This window comes from Mya arenaria, chromosome 8 (genome assembly GCF_026914265.1).
Source record: "Mya arenaria isolate MELC-2E11 chromosome 8, ASM2691426v1".
Taxonomy (NCBI): domain Eukaryota; kingdom Metazoa; phylum Mollusca; class Bivalvia; order Myida; family Myidae; genus Mya; species Mya arenaria.
The window spans coordinates 40,121,926-40,143,743 of record NC_069129.1 but is presented as its reverse complement, the minus strand read 5'-3'; the positions used below and the strand labels follow the sequence as shown (position 1 = coordinate 40,143,743).

The 21,818-nt window shown below is 34.8% G+C and overlaps 1 protein-coding gene across 2 annotated transcripts; it reads left to right on the top strand.

Annotated features, from left to right (window-relative positions):
* Positions 1 to 1,868: 1,868 nt before the first annotated feature.
* LOC128243240 (uncharacterized) lies at positions 1,869 to 21,686 on the top strand. 2 transcript variants are annotated; one of them, XM_052960863.1, is made up of 13 exons: positions 1,869 to 1,894; positions 3,018 to 3,140; positions 5,440 to 5,665; positions 5,842 to 6,008; positions 8,598 to 8,788; positions 9,155 to 9,320; positions 9,825 to 9,848; positions 10,236 to 10,391; positions 11,424 to 11,633; positions 13,015 to 13,131; positions 13,614 to 13,823; positions 15,682 to 15,788; positions 16,082 to 21,686. In XM_052960863.1, the coding sequence occupies exons 2-13, from the start codon at positions 3,077 to 3,079 to the stop codon at positions 17,324 to 17,326; spliced, it is 2,883 nt and encodes a 960-aa protein (XP_052816823.1). In that variant the 5' UTR covers positions 1,869 to 1,894; positions 3,018 to 3,076; the 3' UTR covers positions 17,327 to 21,686. The 2 variants fall into 2 exon arrangements, with proteins under 2 accessions (XP_052816823.1, XP_052816822.1); XM_052960862.1 differs by having other exon boundaries at positions 1,889 to 1,958.
* Positions 21,687 to 21,818: the final 132 nt, after the last annotated feature.

Genomic DNA, 21,818 nt, shown 5'->3' with positions numbered 1-21,818 from the left:
TACAGTTTAAGTTAAGTGTGACCATTACTTTTGAGATAAGAGCTGAGAAATTATATAAATTTGCTAAAATCCATAAGCATCTAGGCCCATCGATATGGCAGTTTTACTAAAAAAATAATTTTTGATGGTTAACATTCGCCATTTTTCTGCTTGGGTTAAGTTTTTTTTCCTTTAAGGTCATCCATCAGATACATTTTTGGTTGAAATAAACATGGTTTAAGTTAAATAAATAAAAAAGTTAATGTGAGACTGCGTTCATTTATTTAGTTCCCGATATAGTTCAAAGGGCAAAGCTGTATTTCATATTTAAGTTGCCCGACGCAGTAGGAGGACACTAAAAAAAACTCAGCCTCGGATAAGCATGACATTTTCGTTTAAGATTTAAATAATTCAAATTTTGTAATGATAACCAATTTCCTGGACACATAATGCTGATTGACGTCGAAAAGGCGTTTGATTTGATATATTTCAGTTTTATTGAGAACACTTTGACATCGATTGTTTAAGTTTGGTGATATGTTTGAAAATAACGGATAAAATGTTGATGTTTTTAAACGCCGAAGTCGCTGTTCATATAAATGGATATATTTATCATTGTTTTAAGATAGGTAGAGGATGTAGACAGAGGGATCCTTCTCCGTACTTGTTTCTTTTTTTCTTTTCAGAAATTCTAGCTATTAAAAATTTGCAAAGATATACATTATGAGGAATATAAGATTTCATAATTTGCAGATGATACATCTTTGTTGTTAAAAAAACTGTTGGAACAGAGAAAAAAGGAAATGCTGTTATATATTTGTTATTTAGATTCTCCCAATTGTTTGGTTTAAACGTAAACTATGTTAAGAACACATTAGTTTGCATTGGAATACAGAGATACTCAGGCCTCCATATCCATACAAAAAATCAAATCTAAATGGTCCTACAGTCACGTTACATTGTGTATATTTTGATGTAGATCTAAACAAAATTTGTGAGATATTTTAACCAAAATCGAGAATATGATGAAAGTGAAGAACCTAAAATAAACAAATCAAACAATGTTTATTTATAAATGTTGTCATAAATAGTATGTTTGAGTTATTAGGTTCTGGAAACAATAATTTCAATTTTGATTTACTTTTCCAACAATTAAAAATTATATTTTCCTTTGTAAAGAAAAAAAATGGGTTATAATAACAGGCTAAGGCTGGCATGGGAGTTAAAGCCACACACAACGTTCAAATAGAAATGAGCCTAATTGGACCACTGTTTTTTGTTCTTTCTCATATAATGCATTTGTAAAGATAATATAGAATAAAAAGTGTGCACTTAATTAGACTTAGTCTAAGTAATCTTTTATAGTATGTTATGTAAGTGTTTGCATTCTTCTTTTCATGTTTTTTTTTGTTCTTTCTTTTATCAATCAGATTTATTACGACAGAAACAAAATTATATTTTCACATTTATTATAGTATTGATCATGGCATATATTATGTTATTTTGATTTTTGCTTAAAATTTGAAATATGTTTCTTCATGAATTAATGAAATTTCCACGAAAAAAAAACAACAGTATGAAACAAATTTTAAATATCCCAGATAGTTTTTCATTTCTTGGAGTCTCAGCGTAAACCCCGAGTTGAATTTAGGGTGGTCGTAACCAACACATTAGTCTACCACTTAATTTCATATTTACTGGTTACAGTAGTAAGAGATGTTCAACACTCATTTATTATTATTATTATTATTATTATTATTATTATTATTATTATTATTATTATTATTGCGGTAACAACTTATTTTAAAAAATAAAATTCACACAATGAAAACAATAGCCTTAAAGTACGCACGGGTGGAAACCGCATTTTAATTCATTTACTTCCTGCGCATGCGCCGTGTAATGTTCTTGACAGGTAAAAAAATAAACAATTAACACAAAATACAGGTGTTCTGACGTAATATATTAGTGTTAACACGGTAAACTTGTTTGAATGTTTAAGTCATTTCGATAAAATTTGAATCCGAAAAACTCAGAACAAAGATTTTTAGTAACATTTTCGATCATGTTTATTCACAGTGCATGTAATTTGTAAACAAATGTGAAATGTTTACAAATGTTAAATTTGTAGTACACACTGTACATTTTTAGAAAAAAGTACATCAAATGTGGGTACTGATTGGGTTGATCATAACTGCCTATGTATTAGTTTGACTATCAACTTATTTTTTCCTGTTTTTTATCTGTTTACCAGATGGTTAAAAAAACTGGCAGTATTTCCTCAAAACAAGCCTAGGATTGTCAATGCGAGCTAGTAAGAGGCCAAATGTACATTTCTTAACAGGGTTTAAATAATAAATGCAACAAAAATGTTGCCGTCTCATCTATGTGTCTCTGGTTTTTCAGTTTCAATCATATCTGTCGATGAGTACAGATAAATATACTGATGCTATTTTTAAACTTACTGGGATTTACATGGTAGACAACCCTAGTAAATTTTCTATGTGTTATGAGCGATGTGATACATCAGTAACCAAGATTCAATGTGTTGTAGATAACGATGTCAATTTAATGGGTTTTTTAAAAAGTTTTTGACAATTTTCTTCTTTTCTTATAAGTATATCATCTGGTGTCTAGCCCATTTAATACATGTTATACATGTTACCCCACTAGCGATAATTTGTTAAAATTCCATACTTTATCCTACTCCCGGATGTTGTACGAAAAAGGCCCTCCCCCTCTGGTGGTTGAATTATTGAGTAAGTTATAATGTATTAATTGATGATTTATTAAAGGCATACCTTACAACCAAAGGTGTCTGTTTATTATTAAAGATATACTCTGGGACCAATAAAAAATCAGAACTCCGAGATATACTAGTTTTTTTTCTGAGTAAAGCTCAAATTTAATAACAACCCATTAATCCTTTTTGGTTAGTTAAATGTTATTCATTCAATACAATGCTTATACTAATGTGAAGTCATTTGATTGATTAAATTAACTAATAATAATAACTTCATACTGTTTTGTGCTTTCAGAACATGTCACTGGACATGCATATATCTGGTTTGTAACAATGTGAAGGAAGCACTATAAGATGGATTTTCTGACAGCCTTGATAACACTCAGCTGCCTTTGTATTCTTGCTGATGCTCAGTCAGGTTTGTCTGCTTGTGGTAACATTTATTGGCATTTATCATGTAATCGATGATGTTTATCATTGCTTTGCTTAACCATTTATTCAGCATAATCTGGGCGTAGAACCAGAATCATTTCAGTGATTCCATTCGCTGAGGCATGAGCATAAACTCTAATCAAACTATTTTTAAAAATGGTGCATAAAATAGTTTGAATAACATACCATAAAGGTCCATGTATAGGACACACTATTTTTCTCTAGAATTCCCAAGAAAAAAATGTCTATGGTTTTAGGCTTTTGACAAATTTATTCAAAGTAAATGGTAAAAATGTTTGTTTGTTTTACTTAATTTCAAAGGGACGTAACCCAATTTTCAACTGCTGATATAACTAAATAGAGGCTATTATAGGCATATAAAGGGTGAGTTAACAAATCATGCGTTAGATAACATATTTTTTTGATATTGTTTGATAAGAATATGTAAAATAATTCTGGTTCAAAATAATAAGTAAACATGGCTATTTTTGCATACTGTGAAGTATGGTAGCATCATTGTGCACTTTCAATGCTGTTCGGTATGTGAAGGTGTGAAAAAACTCGCTCTGCCATAAAGCAATAGTACAAACTGTTTTGATGATAGGTTGTTTTTTCGCACTTTGCCATGTTCTTAAATATTTTGCTGAAGGTGTTGACATGTTCATAAACAAAGAAACATACTTAGCTTTCGTATTTAAAATCGCATCGTTTACAATAACCAATGCAGTTTTTACAAATCATAAAAAAATCGACACTATAAACAAACATCATGGCTTTCTGATTTGACAATTTTCACTGAGTCCCTTCTATAGTAGAAAAATTCGATGAAATGCTGAATACTTCTGCATTAAAAGGATTGTTAATAAATTTGTTAATAGTAACCATCAAGTCTTTTTTATAAAAAAAACAGTCCTTCTTTTTGTAACTTCATTAACTTTTATTCAATCATGTTTATTATGCCCCCGAAGGTGGGCATATTAAAATCGCACCGTCCGTCCGTCCGTCCGGCTCTGTAACTTTCCCTTGTATGGACAGATTTTAAAATAACTTGCCACATGTGTTCCACATACCAAGACGACGTGTCGCGTGCAAGACCCGTGTCCCTACTTCAAAGGTCAAGGTCACACTTAGTGTTTATTCACAATGGAGTGCTGCATATAAGGACATAGAGTATAGGTTGTTGTGTCCGGGCTGTAACTTTCTCTTGTGTGGACAGATTTTAAAATAACTTGCCACATGTGTTCCACATACCAAGACGACGTGTCGCCTGCAAGACCCTTGTCCCTACCTCAAAGGTCAAGGTCACACTTAGTGTTTATTCACAATGGAGTGCTGCATATAAGGACATAGAGTATAGGTTGTCGTGTCCGGGCTGTAACTTTCCCTTGTGTGGACAGATTTTAAAATAACTTGCCAAATGTGTTCCACATACCAAGACGACGTGTCGCGTGCAAGACCCGTGTCCCTACTTCAAAGGTCAAGGTCACACTTAGTGTTTATTCACAATGGAGTGCTGCATATAAGGACATAGAGTATAGGTTGGTGTGTCCGGGCTGTAACTTTCTCTTGTATGGACAGATTTTAAAATAACTTGCCACATGTGTTCCACATACCAAGACGACGTGTCGCGTGCAACACCCGTGTCCCTACCTCAAAGGTCAAGGTCACACTTAGTGTTTATTTACAATGGAGTGCTGCATATAAGGACATAGAGTATAGGTTGTCGTGTCCGGGCTGTAACTTTCCCTTGTATGGACAGATTTTAAAATAACTTGCCACATGTATTCCACATACCAAGACGACGTGTCGCGTGCAAGACCCTTGTCCCTACCTCAAAGGTCAAGGTCACACTTAGTGTTTATTCACAATGGAGTGCTGCATACAAGGACATAGGGTATAGGTTGTCGTGTCCGGGCTGTAACTTTCTCTTGTATGGACAGATTTTAAAATAACTTGCTACATGTGTTTCACATACGAAGACAACGTGTCGTGTGCAAGACCCATGTCCCTACCTCTAAGGTGAAAGATGCACTAAGTGTTTATTCACAAGGGAATTCTGAATATAAGGACATAACAGTGTAGGTTGTCAAGTATGGGTGGTATTTTTTTATGTTCAGAGGCAATTTAAAATAACTTGCCATATGTATTTGACACGTATAGGCAAGATCAACTTTTCATGTACTGACCTTGTTCGTAGGTCAATGTCACATTCGGGGGCATTCGTCACATACTGTGACAGCTCTTGTTTTTATTAATCTTAAATGATTTAATCTTCCTATCATAAGGTGCCAACTACAAATTGTGCCAAGATAAGCGCATTGAACTGACAGGAGTGGGACATAATGCAACCATGGTATACAGCCGTCAAGACAGTGGTAGCAATCCCTGCGTATTGCACATCAAGTCATGCGCAAATTGTAGAATAAAGTTGAAACCTGACCCCAATGTCAACTTCAGCTTTAAGTGTCCAGGACAAGCAGACTCTGGCAACAGATTTACTTGTACACTGTCGTAAGTTAAAATCATCATCTCGCATATCGGATATTGTTTTTTTTTCCATGATAAATGAAGTGTAACTGAATGAAATTGCGGTGGGTTTTAATTTAATGAATTTTCTTGGTATAATTATGTATCCTAAATTAACAATTTAATTATCTTGATGACACTAAATTATTTTTATATTTCAGATGTGACTACCTCTACATATTTGATAAGTACTACAAAGACAAACTTAAAAACTTCTATCATTCCATTGATGGAAACTCTTTGTTTAAATCTGAATCTAATGAAGTCTTCATCGGGGTGTGCCATGGCTACTCAAATTATTCCTTCAACTTTGATATTGAATCAGAAGGTAAGGACTTATCACAATTAATGTTGAACAGTATAACTTTGGATAATTAAGTGATTAATGATTCTAAAATAAGATGTGGATTATCATATGACTTATTTACTTATTATGAGTGATTGCTAATCAGAAATTCAAGCTTGCCATGACAGATTAAGGTGTGAAATTTGATGTAAAGGTTAATGTGTAGGTGTACTGGGAAACTTTCTCATGGCCTATCTAATCGATACTAGTTGTATGTTTTACCCAGGAAACAGACTCTAAATGTGATTAAATAGGACTAATTCTCTGCTGAAGTAAACTATAGTGATATCAGATTAACTCTTTTTAACGAAGCATTCTCAAAACAAAACATACGCTATAATCTGAACATGGATTGGTTGAATTTTTTTATCCAGATACCCACTTGTTAGTTACTCAAATATATTTAGAGGTTAATACATGGTAAAGGTGGGCCTTGTGTGATAATTGGCCGGAGTGTCTCATTACTGTCCAAGGCGTAGTCGTGGGACATTATATGCCCTATTCCAATAATCACGTAATGGCCTGGCTTCACCATGTTTTAACCTATTTAATGCATATTTTGTTTATGCTTTTTAAAGTTTACTTATATACTTTTTTATATGATAAGTTTTTCACCACCTTTAAGCTTGACGACGATGAGTAAACTTACTCTCAATTTAATGATAGTTTTTATACGCCCATCGTACGATGGCCGTATTATGGGAACACCCATGGCGGGCGGGCGGGCGGGCGGCTCCACAATGTTGTCCGCTCTCTAACTTGAACATTTCTCATCCAATTTCCACCAAACTTCATGAAAGTGTTTGTTGGTGAAATATCTAGGTCAAGTTCGATAACCAGCCAAATCGCTTTAGGCACTCCAGAGTTATGGCCCCCTGAATTTGTCAAAATTGTCCATTTTAGCTTTGTCCGCTCTCTAACTTGATCATTTCTCATCCAATTTCCACCAAACGTCATGAAAGTGTTTGTTGGTGAAATATCTCGGTCAAGTTCAATAACCAGCCAAATCGCTTTCAGGCACTCCAGAGTTATGGCCCCCTGAATTTGTCAAAATTGTCCATTTTAGCTTTGTCCGCTCTCTAACTTGAACATTTCTCATCCAATTTCCACCAAACTTCATGAAAGTGTTTGTTGGTGAAATATCTAGGTCAAGTTCGATAACCAGCCAAATCGCTTTAGGCACTCCAGAGTTATGGCCCCCTGAATTTGTCAAAATTGGCCATTTTAGCTTTGTCCGCTCTCTAACTTGATCATTTCTCATCCAATTTCCACCAAACGTCATGAAAGTGTTTGTTGGTGAAATATCTCGGTCAAGTTCAATAACCAGCCAAATCGCTTTAGGCACTCCAGAGTTATGGCCCCCTGAATTTGTCAAAATTGTCCATTTTAGCTTTGTCCGCTCTCTGACTTGAACATTTCTCATCCAATTTCCACCAAACTTCATGAAAGTGTTTGTTGGTGAAATATCTAGGTCAAGTTCGATAACCAGCCTAATCGCTTTAGGCACTCCAGAAGTTATGGCCCCCTGAATTTATCAAAATTGGCCATTTTAGCTTTGTCTACTCTCAAACTTGAACAGTTTTTATCCGAATTTCACCAAACTTGCTACTGTAAATGTTTGTTGGTATATATTCTTGGCAAAGTTCTATAACCAGCCAGGCTCTTCAGGATTATGGCCCTTGAATTGGTCAAAATTTGCCATTTTTGCTTTGTCCACTGTCTAATTTGAACAGTTATCATCTGATCTTCACCAAACTTGCAGAAAATATTTGTTGGTAAAATAAATCGGTCAAGTATGATAATCAGCCAAATGCCCCGAAGCACTTCAGGATTACTGCCCTTGCCATTTAAGCTTTGTCTACTCTCTAACTTGAACAATTCTCATCTGACCTTCACCAAACTTGCTGAAAATGTTTGTAGCTATAAAATCTTTACCAAGAATGTTTGCCGGTATAAATGCTTTGCCAAGTACACACTGATTGTCTCTTGGGTACGATTAAGGATGAATCATCTCTTGGAGCCGATTTTTACATGAATGTTGTTTTTCAAATCCCGAACACGTTGATCGTCTTTGAGCATGATTTGGGATTAATCGTCTATATCTATAAACACGATTTTCAGGAGCCTTTTCTGTCTTAGAATCCAAGAAATTATTGATGGGCGTATTTTGTGAGTGTCACTCTTGTTGAAAGTAAGGCATCAAAAAGTAAGGTTGGAAAAAAGCAAACAACATTGTGCTGCCAATTCATTTTCCCATCAATTCCATTCACGATGAACATTTATGTGTTTACTGTTAGCTTGAACATATGCACGTTTTCTTTCACAAAGATGTCTGAAGCAAACGTGTTTGTCAAATGATAAAATATGATGCCATCTCTGTTCATGTAACATGAAATAATAAAAAACATGTTGTATCATATATGTATGTATTTTTTTTATTGCTGTATTGTATAACATTGCTGTGTTGATTGGTCACCAGGTACTAAATTGTACCTGGGCACAAGACATAAGGTATCTAGCCCACAAGTTACCCATCTATGCCCTAGCTTGTAACTCTTCCTACTATTCCAGACAAATATGAGAAAAAAGCTGGATCGTCGGGTTCAATTCAAGCTGACGGACAATTTTTGTCCCCGTTTTTCCCGTACCCCTACGCTATTAACCACGAGATCTACACATACGAAATACAAAGCGTCAACAGCAATGAATTTGTCACTCTGGTGTTTAATGACTGGAACATTCATCCATCCAGCTCATTTGCTGTAAGATATTTTAAATGGTTTTAATTTTAGCTCAACTGACAAACAATTCAACGGAATCATGCAAAAACTTAAATGTTCACTACGACTTGAAAATGTTTGGATTTGGCGCCTGATTTCTGTGCTTCTGTCTTGATAAACCTTTTATTTTTTCCGAAGAATAGAGTTTTAGATTCGTAAGTGTATTTGTATGAAATCCTTGCAATATTGCTGTATTTTGCACACATTTAGTAAACAAATCCTTACCAAAATACACCCAACAAATGTTAAAAAATTACAAAGTAACATGCTTTATAGTTATATAGCTGTACACAAAGAGCAAAGAGGATGTCTTTTGATTGGCTCTTACTTTTTCGCTTGGGATTTCAGTTCACTAACAGTAATATAGTTGGGCAGGTCCATGCTCACATGAAACGCCCAATGGTCCAGTCAGACGGGAATGTTTTGGTGTTCAAATTCCAGACAGGCATCTTAAATAATACAGAACAGAACACTGACTATATTGGCTGGACAGCTAAATACAGCATAAATCGTGGTAAGGAAATTGTAACATCAATTTTTGAAAAAAAAAAAAAAATATATGACTTGTGACATCAGATTCCGTGAAGCTTAAAAGAAAATTATTTCTATCAGCCCTATCATGGCTTATGATTAATATGCAGTAAAAATAAATAGATATAGAGATAAAGCTCGTGATCTAGAAACTATCCTTCAAATTGCATAGAATTTAAGAGCCTTTGTGCAGATCTCTCTTAACAAAATTTTGAAGTATTTTACCTCAGGTGGGAAATCTTTAATTGTTATATTTCTTGAAAAAAACTTTTAATATCTGTGTTTTCAGTTTCCAAATTTTTATTTTAAAATACACATTAAGAATAACACTTTCTACCTGAGTGTGCTTATTATAAGACTTCAGACTTGAAAAGATATGATTTTTAACTTAAGATGTATCTGGTTATAGCTCAACGTGGTGTAAAAATAAGATATGACTTAGAATTTTTTAAGATATGACTTAGAATTATTTTATTTTTATTTTCAGCTAAAGTCTCACTTCCGAATCCAGGTAAGACCTTGCAAGTCTTGATTACTTGACCCTTATGCACATATCAAGTGATATTATTCAAATTATATTGCTATGACCTAGTGGCCCTTGTTTAAAAAATTTAAAAACATTAAGCAATAACAAATGCAATCACTGTCAAATAGCCCCTGACTAACAAATGTAGTTGGTTGTCTTGTATTCAATAAATGATTTGGCCAAGTAAAGTCCTTGATTGAAGAGAGAGATCCTTATAAAAGTTAATCGATTTGTCAAGTATACTGGTAGTGTTAAAGTTGTATCCATGGTGGGCCTGCAACGATTTGTATGTCTGGAAACTTCTGAGTGTACTGCAGTAGTTAAAAACATATGCATTCTAGAATATATATCCGATTGTTCTTCTCTTTCCAGACTGTGGTACAGATGGTTACTGGAGCGATATTGGTGGCAAGATTGTGTTTGAACGGCAATCCCACAGTTCCACGCTGTACGACTGCCTCTGGGTGATCAAGTTACAGCCTGGATATGACCATGTCAGGCTGGTCATAAATAAATTTAGAGCTTTAGGTACAGACATTTCTTGTTTACATTTTATGTTGTCTAAATGGAAGGTATTGAGATACTGTGCAGTTAATAAGGAGGGCATTGCATTATACAAATACTTGTAGAATTACAAAGGTGTTAGACTGAGCCTAATCTAAAAAAAAGAAAGAAGAATTCTTTTAGGGCTTTAATATTTTTTGTAACGTGAACTTATACCAAAATTATCAAATTTTGGCATAATGAAACATACATTTTGTATACTGCCTGATTTTTCTGAAATATTATCATTATGTGCTCTTAATCATGTTTTAAAGGGACTAGACACCAGATGATTCAATTGCAAGAAAAAAATAAAATTGATTTCATTGTGTTCAACGCATTGAATCTTATTTACTGATGTACATCACTTACGACACATGTATATTTCGCAGTCTTTGCATATATTTCCAATTCAAAATTTACTTGGTATGTCTACCACGTTAATCCCAATAGCATTGTTATATGTATTTGTACTAATCACAGACTTTCACATGCTAAATATACACACTATAAACTGGGAAATTAATATCCGCTTTTTTTAAACAGGTTAACTCAGCTGAGACAGCGACCAAATATTTTTTTAATCATGTTAAATGATATATAATTTGCCTCATACTAGCTCGTATTGATAATTATAAGCTTGTTTTGTGGAAATAATGTATTTGCCGAATTCGTGACCACCTCACAGTGTCTAGCCCCTTTAATGTATGTTATAAATGTTATGTGTAAGTGATTTCCTAGTAACACATGAGTATGGGAAAATAAAATGGACTTCAAAGAGGTTGCAAAAAGAATATTAATCAAAGAAGCAAGCAAATAATGTGACTGATGAATATTGACCACTAACTTTTATATTTAGCAAAAATGATTTCCCACCATACACATGTCAGTCTTGTTCACAGAGTAAACACACGGGATATTTCTCAAGGGAATTTTTGGACTGATAATGTTAATATTTTCCTTATAGAAAAACATTTTCCTTATTCTTTGTAAAAACACAATGCCCACCTTATATAGATGCCGGCCTGGTGAGTGGGGATAACATGCTGGAAATTCATGAAGGGACAACATCGAAGGGCAATAAAGTGCTTCGGTATGACATCAAGGACAACAAGGAGGATGCTGTGGCGGTTGAACTCCGAGATGGGGCCTACATCCGATATCGCGGACTGTTCGCATCTAACTACCAGCTTCGAATGAGCTTCAATCTGTTTTCTAAAGTAACACGTGAGTCACTCTATACTGTTTACTATATCAACTTACCTAAGCACCTATGCAGGCTTCATTTGTTTTTATTTATTATGTGTGTTCTTCTGTACTATTTACTTCATTAAATTATGCTTGAAACCCTAAATGACTTCAAATCTAGCATTAGCTGTTTCATTTAGAATTCCTTTTTAGCTTGACTATTGGAAGAATAGGTGGGCTAAACTACTTGCCCGGCGTCAGCATCCGGTTAAAGTTTTAGGGCAAGTTGGGATTTTCACTTTTAAGTCCAATACCCTTCATTCAGTTGTTCAGGGCCATCACATGATGAGGTTAGATAACTCCATATTATTCTTTACACAGATTATGGCCCATGATTGACTATGGAACTTAGGTTAATGTTTTAGGGCAGGTTGGGATATTTATTAATAACTTCTATACCCTTTCTTCAATTGACTTAATACTTCACACAGTTGTTCAGGACCATCACACAATGAGGTTACATAACCCCATATTATCCTAAATACAAGTTATGGCCCCTGATTGACTTAGGTTAAAGTTTTAGAGGTTAAAGTTTTAGGGCAGGTTAAAGTTTTAGGGCAAGTTGGAATTTTCACTTAAAACTCCAATACCATTCATTCAATCGACTTAATACTTCACACAGTTGTTCAGAGCCATCACATAATGAGGTTAGATAACTCCATATTATCTTTAATACAAATTATGGCCCCTGATTGACTATGGAACTTAGGTTAAAGTTTAAGGGCAGGTTGGGATATTTATTAATTACTTCTATACCCTTCATTCAATTGACTTAATACTTCACACAATTGTTCAGGACCGTTACCCAATGAGGTTACATAACTCCATATCCTTAATACAAGTTATGGCCTCTGATTGACTTAGGTTAAAGTTTTAGGCAAGTAAAAGTTAAGGGCAAGTTGGGATTTTAATAAAAAAACTTCTATACCGTTCATTCAATGCACTTAATAAAATTCAAAATTATTTACGACCATCTTACAACAAGAAACATAACTCCATTTTAACCCTAAATACAAATTATGGCCCTTGATTTTTTTTTTATATTTTCATTTCTTTTGAAAGGCATATTTGTATATTCTTGACCACATTTTCATAATGGGAAATCAAGTTATTTGAATGACTTGCGTCATTGTTCGGGCGGGCTGGTGGGAGGGCAGCATCAATTCAAAGTCACCTTATGTATAGAATAATTTTAGTAAGGTTTGACATAAAGAGACCAAACTTGGTAATATTACATCGTTATTGTATTCATTTCTAAGTCAAAGCAGCGTAGTCGAGCGCGCTGTCTTACGACGGCTCTTGTTACATGCTATTGTTTGTAAAGATTCTGTATAATTCCCAGTAACTTACCTGATTTCAGCATGCAGCAGTGACCAGTTTAGCTGTTCTAACGGGATCTGTATTGCTCGTGAGCTGGCATGTGACAACAGCGATGACTGCGGTGATAAGTCAGATGAAGGGGAAAGTGGCTGTGCAGGTATGCGATTGGATGGTTGCAGTAGTTGTTAGTAAAGAAACCTACAAGAACACTCTCGTCCATTTTAATTAGTTTGTTTTTCGAAGAAATAAAGTTGATGTTTTGTCATAGCTTTGGTGTTGTAATTGTGCAAGAACTTAAACCTTGGTCATTTGTCAAGAAAATGATCAAGATGTTCAAAGGAAACTTTGTGCACAAGTTACCAAAGATAATACCCACATGGAAGGCTGATCTTAGGTTTTAATAGTTGTTGAGTTGTTCGACTTATTTTTACTGTAACATAACAGTGTAGGCATTTGCTCCTCTCTCTTTTTTCAGTTGGTAAAGGGACATAACAATTCTGTTTTACAAGCTCCACAACAACGACTGTATAAATTCCCAAACTTGCTGAAAATTTTACAGTTCAAAGGTAGACTATGTATATTAAAGGTCTACAACTATTTGAATATTAAAGTATGAAATAAATATCTCATTATTTTCAGTTAACATGGATCCACACAAAAGCTATCAATACACAATAACAATTGGCGTGATTGTTCCCATGGTGATCTCTGTGTTCCTCATAATGATCATCTGCCTGTTGTTTGTTATGATTCGCCGCTGTCGCCGGGCACAAAGGGAAGCGACTGCTGCAAACTCGGACAGGATCCAGACTCTGAGTGAGGATGTTAGTGAGAGCTCAGATAGGCGAGGTGGGTCATTTAAGGCTTGCATGTTTTAGTACAGTCAAACTCCATTGGCTGGAACACACTTGGCATGAAATCTTTGTTGGCTTGAACTGGATGTAAAGGTCCGATTTATTCATACTGAATGTAAGCATTCCCGCTTGGCTCAAATTATTTTTTAGGCTTGAGGTATTTGCCTTGGAGTTCAAGCCAATGAGTTTCAAGTATATTGCTGTTTATCAGTGTATAAAAACATTTGATCAGTACACAGTTAGTGGACATCACAATTATCCTTGCACTGACATAATGTTTATATACATAGATGAACTGCAATTTTTAGATATTCAATGTTTATATTTACACTCCTTATTTCCAAATATTTCTCAGGACAATTCAGCTACAACACTGCAGAATAACACTTCATAGAAAATTTAATGAAGTACAAATTTGGCTGTTTGAACAGCGTCAATTATGTGACTTTTTTCATGTTTGTCAATTTATTTTACTGTAATGAGGTGCGAATTGACCAGTCACAAATATCTTTCTTGAAATATCAGAGGTATTTCGAAGATTATGCGTAAAGATATATGGCTGTAATTGAACAAATCTATGTTTATCTAAGGGAGCGCTAAAGGTGTGAAGATAATTTAAAATTAACAGTATTTACAAAGTAGGTGAAAACATTTGGGTAATGAAATTAAAACAAAACAGACAGCCTGAAGAACATGCCCTCGCTATTTGATTGATGCACATCTAGTAGGCTATATATATAGAGGAGTAAAAACGAGTATGTCAAATGAAAAGGTTTTGACTATAAAAGTAATTGCTTGAATCTGCAGCACCATGTCAAATGTGAGTGAATTTTTTTAAATGTCACCTATGTCTAAAAAAAAATTGAGGGAAAAACTAAGTAGTTCAGTAATAACTATAATATGTAGAAATATTCCTAGGTTCTGAGTGATCATATATAATAATGGTTTTGATGAGGGTTTTTTTTTGCATATTTTGTCAATAATTTTTTAAGTACATATGTCTAAAAAAAATCGTGGAAAAACTAGGTAGTTCAGTAATAACTATGATGTGAAGGAATATACATAAATTCTGAGTGATCATATATAATAATGGTATTGATGCTTTTATGCCCCCACAAAGTGGCGGCATATAGGGTTGCCCTTGTCCGTACGTACGTCCCAAAGATTGTTTCCGATCTAATTCTTGAAAACCGTTTGTCCAATCCTCACCAAACTTTAAACACATGTTTGTGACCATAATATCTTGATCAAGTTCGATAGTCATGGAAATCGCTTTAGTCATTTAGGAGTTACGGCCCTTTTTTGCCAAAAATACTTCAAAAATATATGTTTCCAATCTAATTCTTGAAAAGTATGTGTCCAATCCTCACCAAACTTTACATACATGATTGTGACCATAATATCTTGATCCAGTTCGATAGCCATGGAAATCGCTTTTGTCATTTAGGAGTTACGGCCCTTTATTTGCAAAAAAAGACTTGAAAAATACGTCCCGAAGATTGTTTCCGATCTAATTCTTGAAAACTGTTTGTCCAATCCTCACCAAACTTTAAACACATGTTTGTGACCATAATATCTTGATCAAGTTCGATAGTCATGGAAATCGCTTTAGTCATTTAGGAGTTACGGCCCTTTTTTGCCAAAAATACTTCAAAAATCAATATGGCTTATTTTCTGTGACAAAAAAACGAAGTGGGGGCATCCGTGTCCTATGGACACATTTCTAGTTTTGCATATTTTGTCAACATTTTTACATATGTATAAGTACATATATTATCTAAAATTACCTACCTGAAATCATTAACACAACATTATCAAATGTAGTAATGTATTAAACATTGTGATGGCTGTAGGTCGGAGGAGACGTCGACGTCGGCATCGTAACTTGAATGGCGAGCGAGACATGCCACCGACGTATGAGGAAGCCATACAGAATCCACCATGCTGGAATAGTAACCTGGTATGTGGCCATGTTCTCTTGCTTTACATTATGAGATATGACAGGCATACTACACATATTTAAATCATGTGCTGGCCTAGGTTATGTCAATATTTCAAGCTGAGGCCACAGAATTTTGGCAATTTGGCTTGGTCATGACTTGAACGATTCTTGGCCTGGGTCAAAACATAAAAAATGCATTTCTCTGTAAATATTGTAATGGTATGTGTGCCCATCATGTATAAAAACACTACAGGGTAATTCTAGTAGATTACATACTTGTTTATTGAGCCGTGTAATGCTCTACATTTCAGGCATTTGGCAACCCAGTGGATCCCAACCTCCCATCACCACCACCTTACACCGAGATGGAAGCGGGTCGGCGAGAAAATACTGGCCAAAATTCTTCCCAAAGACACCCTGGGAGTCCCACGTCAACAAACAGCAGCCAATCAGAAGTGACCATAGGCTCCAGAAACCGGTCAGATGACTCGACATCTTCATCATCTAGTGAGGAGGGCTCCACATGGGGTATTTATCCTCCTGACGGGGAAGGAAGAAGGGGAAGGATTGGGAGACATATTTCAAGCTCGGGGTCAGAACGTTCTAGGGTCAGAAGTCAAGTTCAGAGTAGAGGTCACTCAGGTCAGCGCCATGGAAACAGATCTGAAAGGCCAGAAAGTAGGACAAGTTCAGTCACCCAGGGAACTGAGTTGTCTAACCTTGAGGAGGAGCGAGAGGTTGGGAGAAAATCTAATGAAAGGAATTTAAAACTAGATCTGAAACCAAATGTTATTGTGTCACAGGAACATATACCTTTGTCTGAAGGTCCAAAACCGCAGGTGCAAACTTTTAGACAAGTTGGTAGGCCAGTTGATAAATTGGAAGGGTCTATATCACCTGTAAGCTTTGAAATCCACCAAGAGCATTTATCGGAACAAAACCAGCGTGTTCCAGGAAATCATCCCAAACCAGTTCCCTCTAAAAGGAAAAGTAAAACCCTGACAAATGATCTAAAGAAAAGGTCAGCGAGTGTTGAGCACTTGCAGCAGTCAGATTCAGATATTGAATTTGGTTTTGGACGATCAAAACCAGGCATGGCTAGAGCAAGATCTGTTGAAGTTCTTGACAAGAGAACTGCAAGACAACCAAACTCGATAGAAGAAAGTCCCACCAGGTACAATTATGACAATTTAGCTGCAAGCACGTCCGATGATGGTAGTAGGGATGTTATGGTTGTCTATGATAATGCTAGAAATGATGAACTCCCCAGTACGCATCCCCATTTCCAGGCTTTAAGTGCTTCAAACTTGGCCTTGACCTTACATGACCCAGTTTCCTCAAGAGACAACGTTTCTACTAGTATTTCAATGCAGGCTGGTCCTGGAAATATGACGAGCAGGGCAAAAAGGACTGGACAGAACTTGGAAAAGGAAGAACAAAATTCAAACATGTCTAGCAGGGAGTTAGAGAGTCAAGTTCAAGGTTTGAGCAATGAATCTGGGTCAAGGATGTCTTTTATCTGGGATAAAGAAGACCAGAATGATGTTTACGTTTAATTGGTGGTGTTAAGGATGTTGTTTTGTTTTAACCAAGTGGCTTATTCAACTTTTCAAGGATTTTATCCATTCATTACTATACATTTTTCTCATGATGATTATAGAAGTTCACATATCAACAATGATTAAATGACACAGTTTAATTTGCAACCATTAAGCCAAACAGAAATAGCATTGTGGTATCTGTGACATGCGGTCATGTTTATGACAGGTTGGTTAGGTAGGTAGTAGGTTGAAAGGGAAAACAATTTATTTTAGAAAATAATTTAATTGTGTACAATGTATGTTGATTGTTGTATTATTTACATACATACATATTCTGACATTAATGTTGCCAAAAAAATTACACAATACAAGTAAACTGTCAAAGCTTGAACAAATAATAATGCCACATGGGTTTATATTTTAAATTAAAATAGGGCTGGAGCTTAAAAAAGGGTCAGCCGATTAGATAGGGTGAGTCAAGTAACTGTTACAAAAGATTTTATTATGTTTAAATTGAGTGGATAAAAGTTAACAACCAATAACAAAATTGTTTTCAAAGGAATATTTTCAAAATGGATTTGCATATTCATTTGACAGTACCTAGGCATCAACATTTGTATTTATCATTGTATCTAAACAGAAACCCTTCAAAACTTGTAATTCAATGTTTAAATGTTCTTACTAGCCTCCAATGTGGAAAGTATTTGATGAATGTAATTGTAATGAAAGTTATTGTCAAAGGTCAAAATTACTGATAAAAGTATTTTTTGTACTAAACCACTTGCCACTAGTATATCTGCATACATGTATTTATGCCCCCCTTCGAAGAAGAGGGGTATATTGCTTTGCACATGTCGGTCGATCGGTCCGTCGGTAGACCAAAGCTTGTCGAGTGATAACTCAACAATTCCTCGACGTATGGTCATCAAACTTGACATGAAGGTTGGGCCTGACCAGTAGATGACCGCTATTGTTTTGGGGGTCATCGGGTCAAAGGTCAAGATCACAGTGACCTTAAATGGTAAAAGGTTGTCCGAGTGATAACTCGACAATGCCTGCACCCATGGCCCTCATAATTGACCTGGAAGTTGGGCCTGACCAGTAGTGGACGCCTGTTGTTTTGGGGGCTCATCGGGTCAAAGGTCAAGGTCACAGTGACCTTGAATGGTAAAAGATTGTCCGAGTGATTACTCAACAATGCCTGCACCCATGGCCCTCAAACTTGACTTGGACGTTGGGCCTGACAAGTAGATGACCCCTATTGATTTTAGGGGTCATTGGGCCAAAGGTCAAGGTCAGAGTGACTTTGAATGGTAAAAGGTTGTCCAAGTGATAACTTGACAATGCCTGCACCTATGGCCCTCAAACTTAACTTGGAGGTTTGGCCTGACCAATAGATGACCCTTATTGTTTTTAGGGGTCATCTGGCCAAAGGTCAAGGTCACAGTGACCTTGAATGGTAAAAGGTTGTCCGAGTGATAACTCGACAATGCCTGTACCCATGGCCCTCAAACTTGACTTGGAGGTTGGGCCTGACCAGTAGATGACCCCTATTGACATTGGGGGTCATCGGGCCAAGGTCAAGGTCACAGTTACCTTTAACCCAAAAAATTAACAAATCTTCTCCCACTGAAATCTCAACAATGCCTGAACCTATGATCATCAAACTTGACATGGAAGTTGGGCCTGACCAGGATATGACCCTTATCGATTTTAGGAGTCATTGGGTCAAAGGTCAAGTTCACAGTGACTTTGAATATGAAAATGTTTCAAGTGATAATTCGACAATGCCTGCACCCATAGCCCTCAAACTTGACTTGGAGTTGTGCCTGACCTGTAGATGACCCCTTATGATTTTAGTGGTCATCAGGTCAAAGGTCAAGGTTACAGTGACCTTGAACAAAAAAAAGCTTGTCTGTGTGATAACTTGTCAATGCCTGCACCCACTGCCCTCAAACTTGACATTTAGATTTTTGGTGACCAGCTGATGACTCCTATAGATTTTGAGGTCATAGAGTCAAGGTCATGGTCATAACACACTCTATCCTCACACTTTGAATGGTCATAATCTTAAAACTGCCTCAACGGCATCCAATGTCAGTGATATTTCATTCAATTGTCCATATAATCATGACAACATGGCGCTCAGGGGGCATAATGTTTGACAGACATCTCTTGTTTACAATATACTACTCAAACTTTGCTAAGGATCACCAAAGGCTACTGCATACACATTTTCATATAGAATTTCAATTTTCAAGAAATGACAGACTGTTTATATTGATAACAAGGCTAATCACACCGATTCTAAATGAATGATGACATACCTACTGTTCTTTTACCAGAAAAACTAGCAAAGGAGTTTATCACTTGAAAATTGTATTTAATGATAATTTTGGTAAGGTTATTTGAAATTTTTGTGTTTTATGACTTTGAACGCATGTTTTGTTAATTTTTTACATTGCGCATAATTGGATATTTTTTGCATGTTTCAAATCTTGTATCGTGTTACAATCTTGGCATATAAGCTGTCATGGTGAGTGACTAAATCACCAATTATTTTTGTTGGTATTGTCTTATTTGGCTTTCATTTTCATCATTTTCTAGTTGTATTGAATTTATTGTCATTAAATGTTAGCATGTTGTTGATGCTGTCAAGTTACTACTTTAAGTCTTGTGGTCTTGTACCCTCATGTGTTTCTTTAACTTTTGTGAAGAATTGGTACTTCAGCTTCATATGATGAGGTTCTTGGGTTATCAAAGTTAGGCATGATTATTTAATCAGAACGAAGACCTACTAATCGGTGTTTTTTTATCAACTCTGGCATGAATATCTACTTTACCTCTTCTTATTTCCATATTTTTGTTTGAAAAATGATTTAAGAAGCTGTCAAGGTATACAAAGAAGATTAACGTTAATTTTGGTTTCCAGAGATTTATATAACATCTTGAGTTGTTTTTTAATTTAAGCCATTTTCCAAGTTAAGTTTCTTATTTGTAATTTGATATAATAACCTAATATTGTCTAAAATGGGTTATTTTCATTAAATATGGAGACTATAATTCTAAAATCACTTTTCTTTTAATTTGACAATGAAAATTTAAAAAGTCGACTTAAGTTAAGAAATGAGAGTTATGAAATGACGAGATGTTTTATTGATTCCGACTCTGGTGACTCCATATTACTTTGCTATCATTTGAAACGATAGATATCAATGAAATTAATTCCACAAATAAGCTTTTTTCTGCCCTAAAAGATTGCTAAAAAGGCCAATTAAATATTTTGATTTCAGTTGAAATGAAGAACAAACGTATAAGCTGCATATTTCAGTCTTGTATCTTTCATATTAGTAAATTTAACATTACATTTATTACCAATGGCTTAATGAAGTAACAAGCCTGTGTAAGATCAATGTTGCAACCAATTGTATAAAATTTGGATAAGTTATCCACTTGCTATTTTTCACATTTAAATGAATGGATTGGTTAATAATTATTGGTTAAATGTTGACCAATTAATAAACATTTTGGTTAACTTTGATAAAACCAAAGGCTTTACCAGTTTACTCAATGTTTTATTTTTAAAACAGCTATATGAACAATGTTTGGATAACTTTAGCTTGACTGACATCTTAATGAGATATTAATAATGACATGACAGTCTGATGGTATGCACTTTAAAAAAAGAACTTACTTTTCTTTGTTACATTTTTATTCTCAAGAAATTGTCAGTTACATGCATCTTTATTTATAATATAAAAATAATGATTTCACCATCAAAAAAATACTAGTACAATTACTCTTAATGAGGCATCATAAAGTAATATCGTTGTAAATTGCATATGTTATATAGTGAGGATTTATTAAGTATCAAACAAGTATTTATGGTATAAATAGAATATCACATTTGTAGGAATGTGAAATATAAACCTATTTATTTATTAAGGAGCCTCGTGAGTTTTTATTAATTTAAGAAAACTTGTTTAATAAATTTAGAAATGAATGACGTCTCATGTAACTCCTTGTACATGTATATAAGAGCCATGCATTGCAATATTAAAGGATTTTTGCTTGAAGCTTATTCTGCTTTTCTTAATTAGCATTGAGCAGTGAATGTCACCCATATATATTACACAAATGTTTTTGACACTTTTTTATAATCTACACATTCCATATTGTTATGAGAAGTAGAATTTTAACTTTTTTTAGTGTATAGTTGTATACAATTTTCAATTTTATCAACTTCATAGTATTATTCATGTTTAGATGTTTTTTCAGAAATTTTAAATATTTCTATTTTTTTTGGTAGTAAACGTTTTGTTAAATATGTGTTTCTCTTGTTATCAGGAAAGTGAAAATAAAATATTACACAAATTTTTGTTTCATGTTGTTTTGTTATTGATGTCTTTAATGTGGATTAACAATATGAAAGATGGAATTAAGTTGCTGGATGTAATTATGAAGAAGTAATAGTAAAAAAAAAGTTCTTACAGAAGTTATTACTATA

Bases quoted from the DNA above. Each gene is read 5' to 3' on its own strand.
- LOC128243240 (XM_052960863.1), top strand. From the start codon at position 3,077: ATGGATTTTCTGACAGCCTTGATAACACTCAGCTGCCTTTGTATTCTT. The intron at 8,789-9,154 runs GTAAGATATTTT...TTGGGATTTCAG, and splicing joins ATCCATCCAGCTCATTTGCT to TTCACTAACAGTAATATAGT. The intron at 10,392-11,423 runs GTACAGACATTT...CACCTTATATAG, and splicing joins AAATAAATTTAGAGCTTTAG to ATGCCGGCCTGGTGAGTGGG.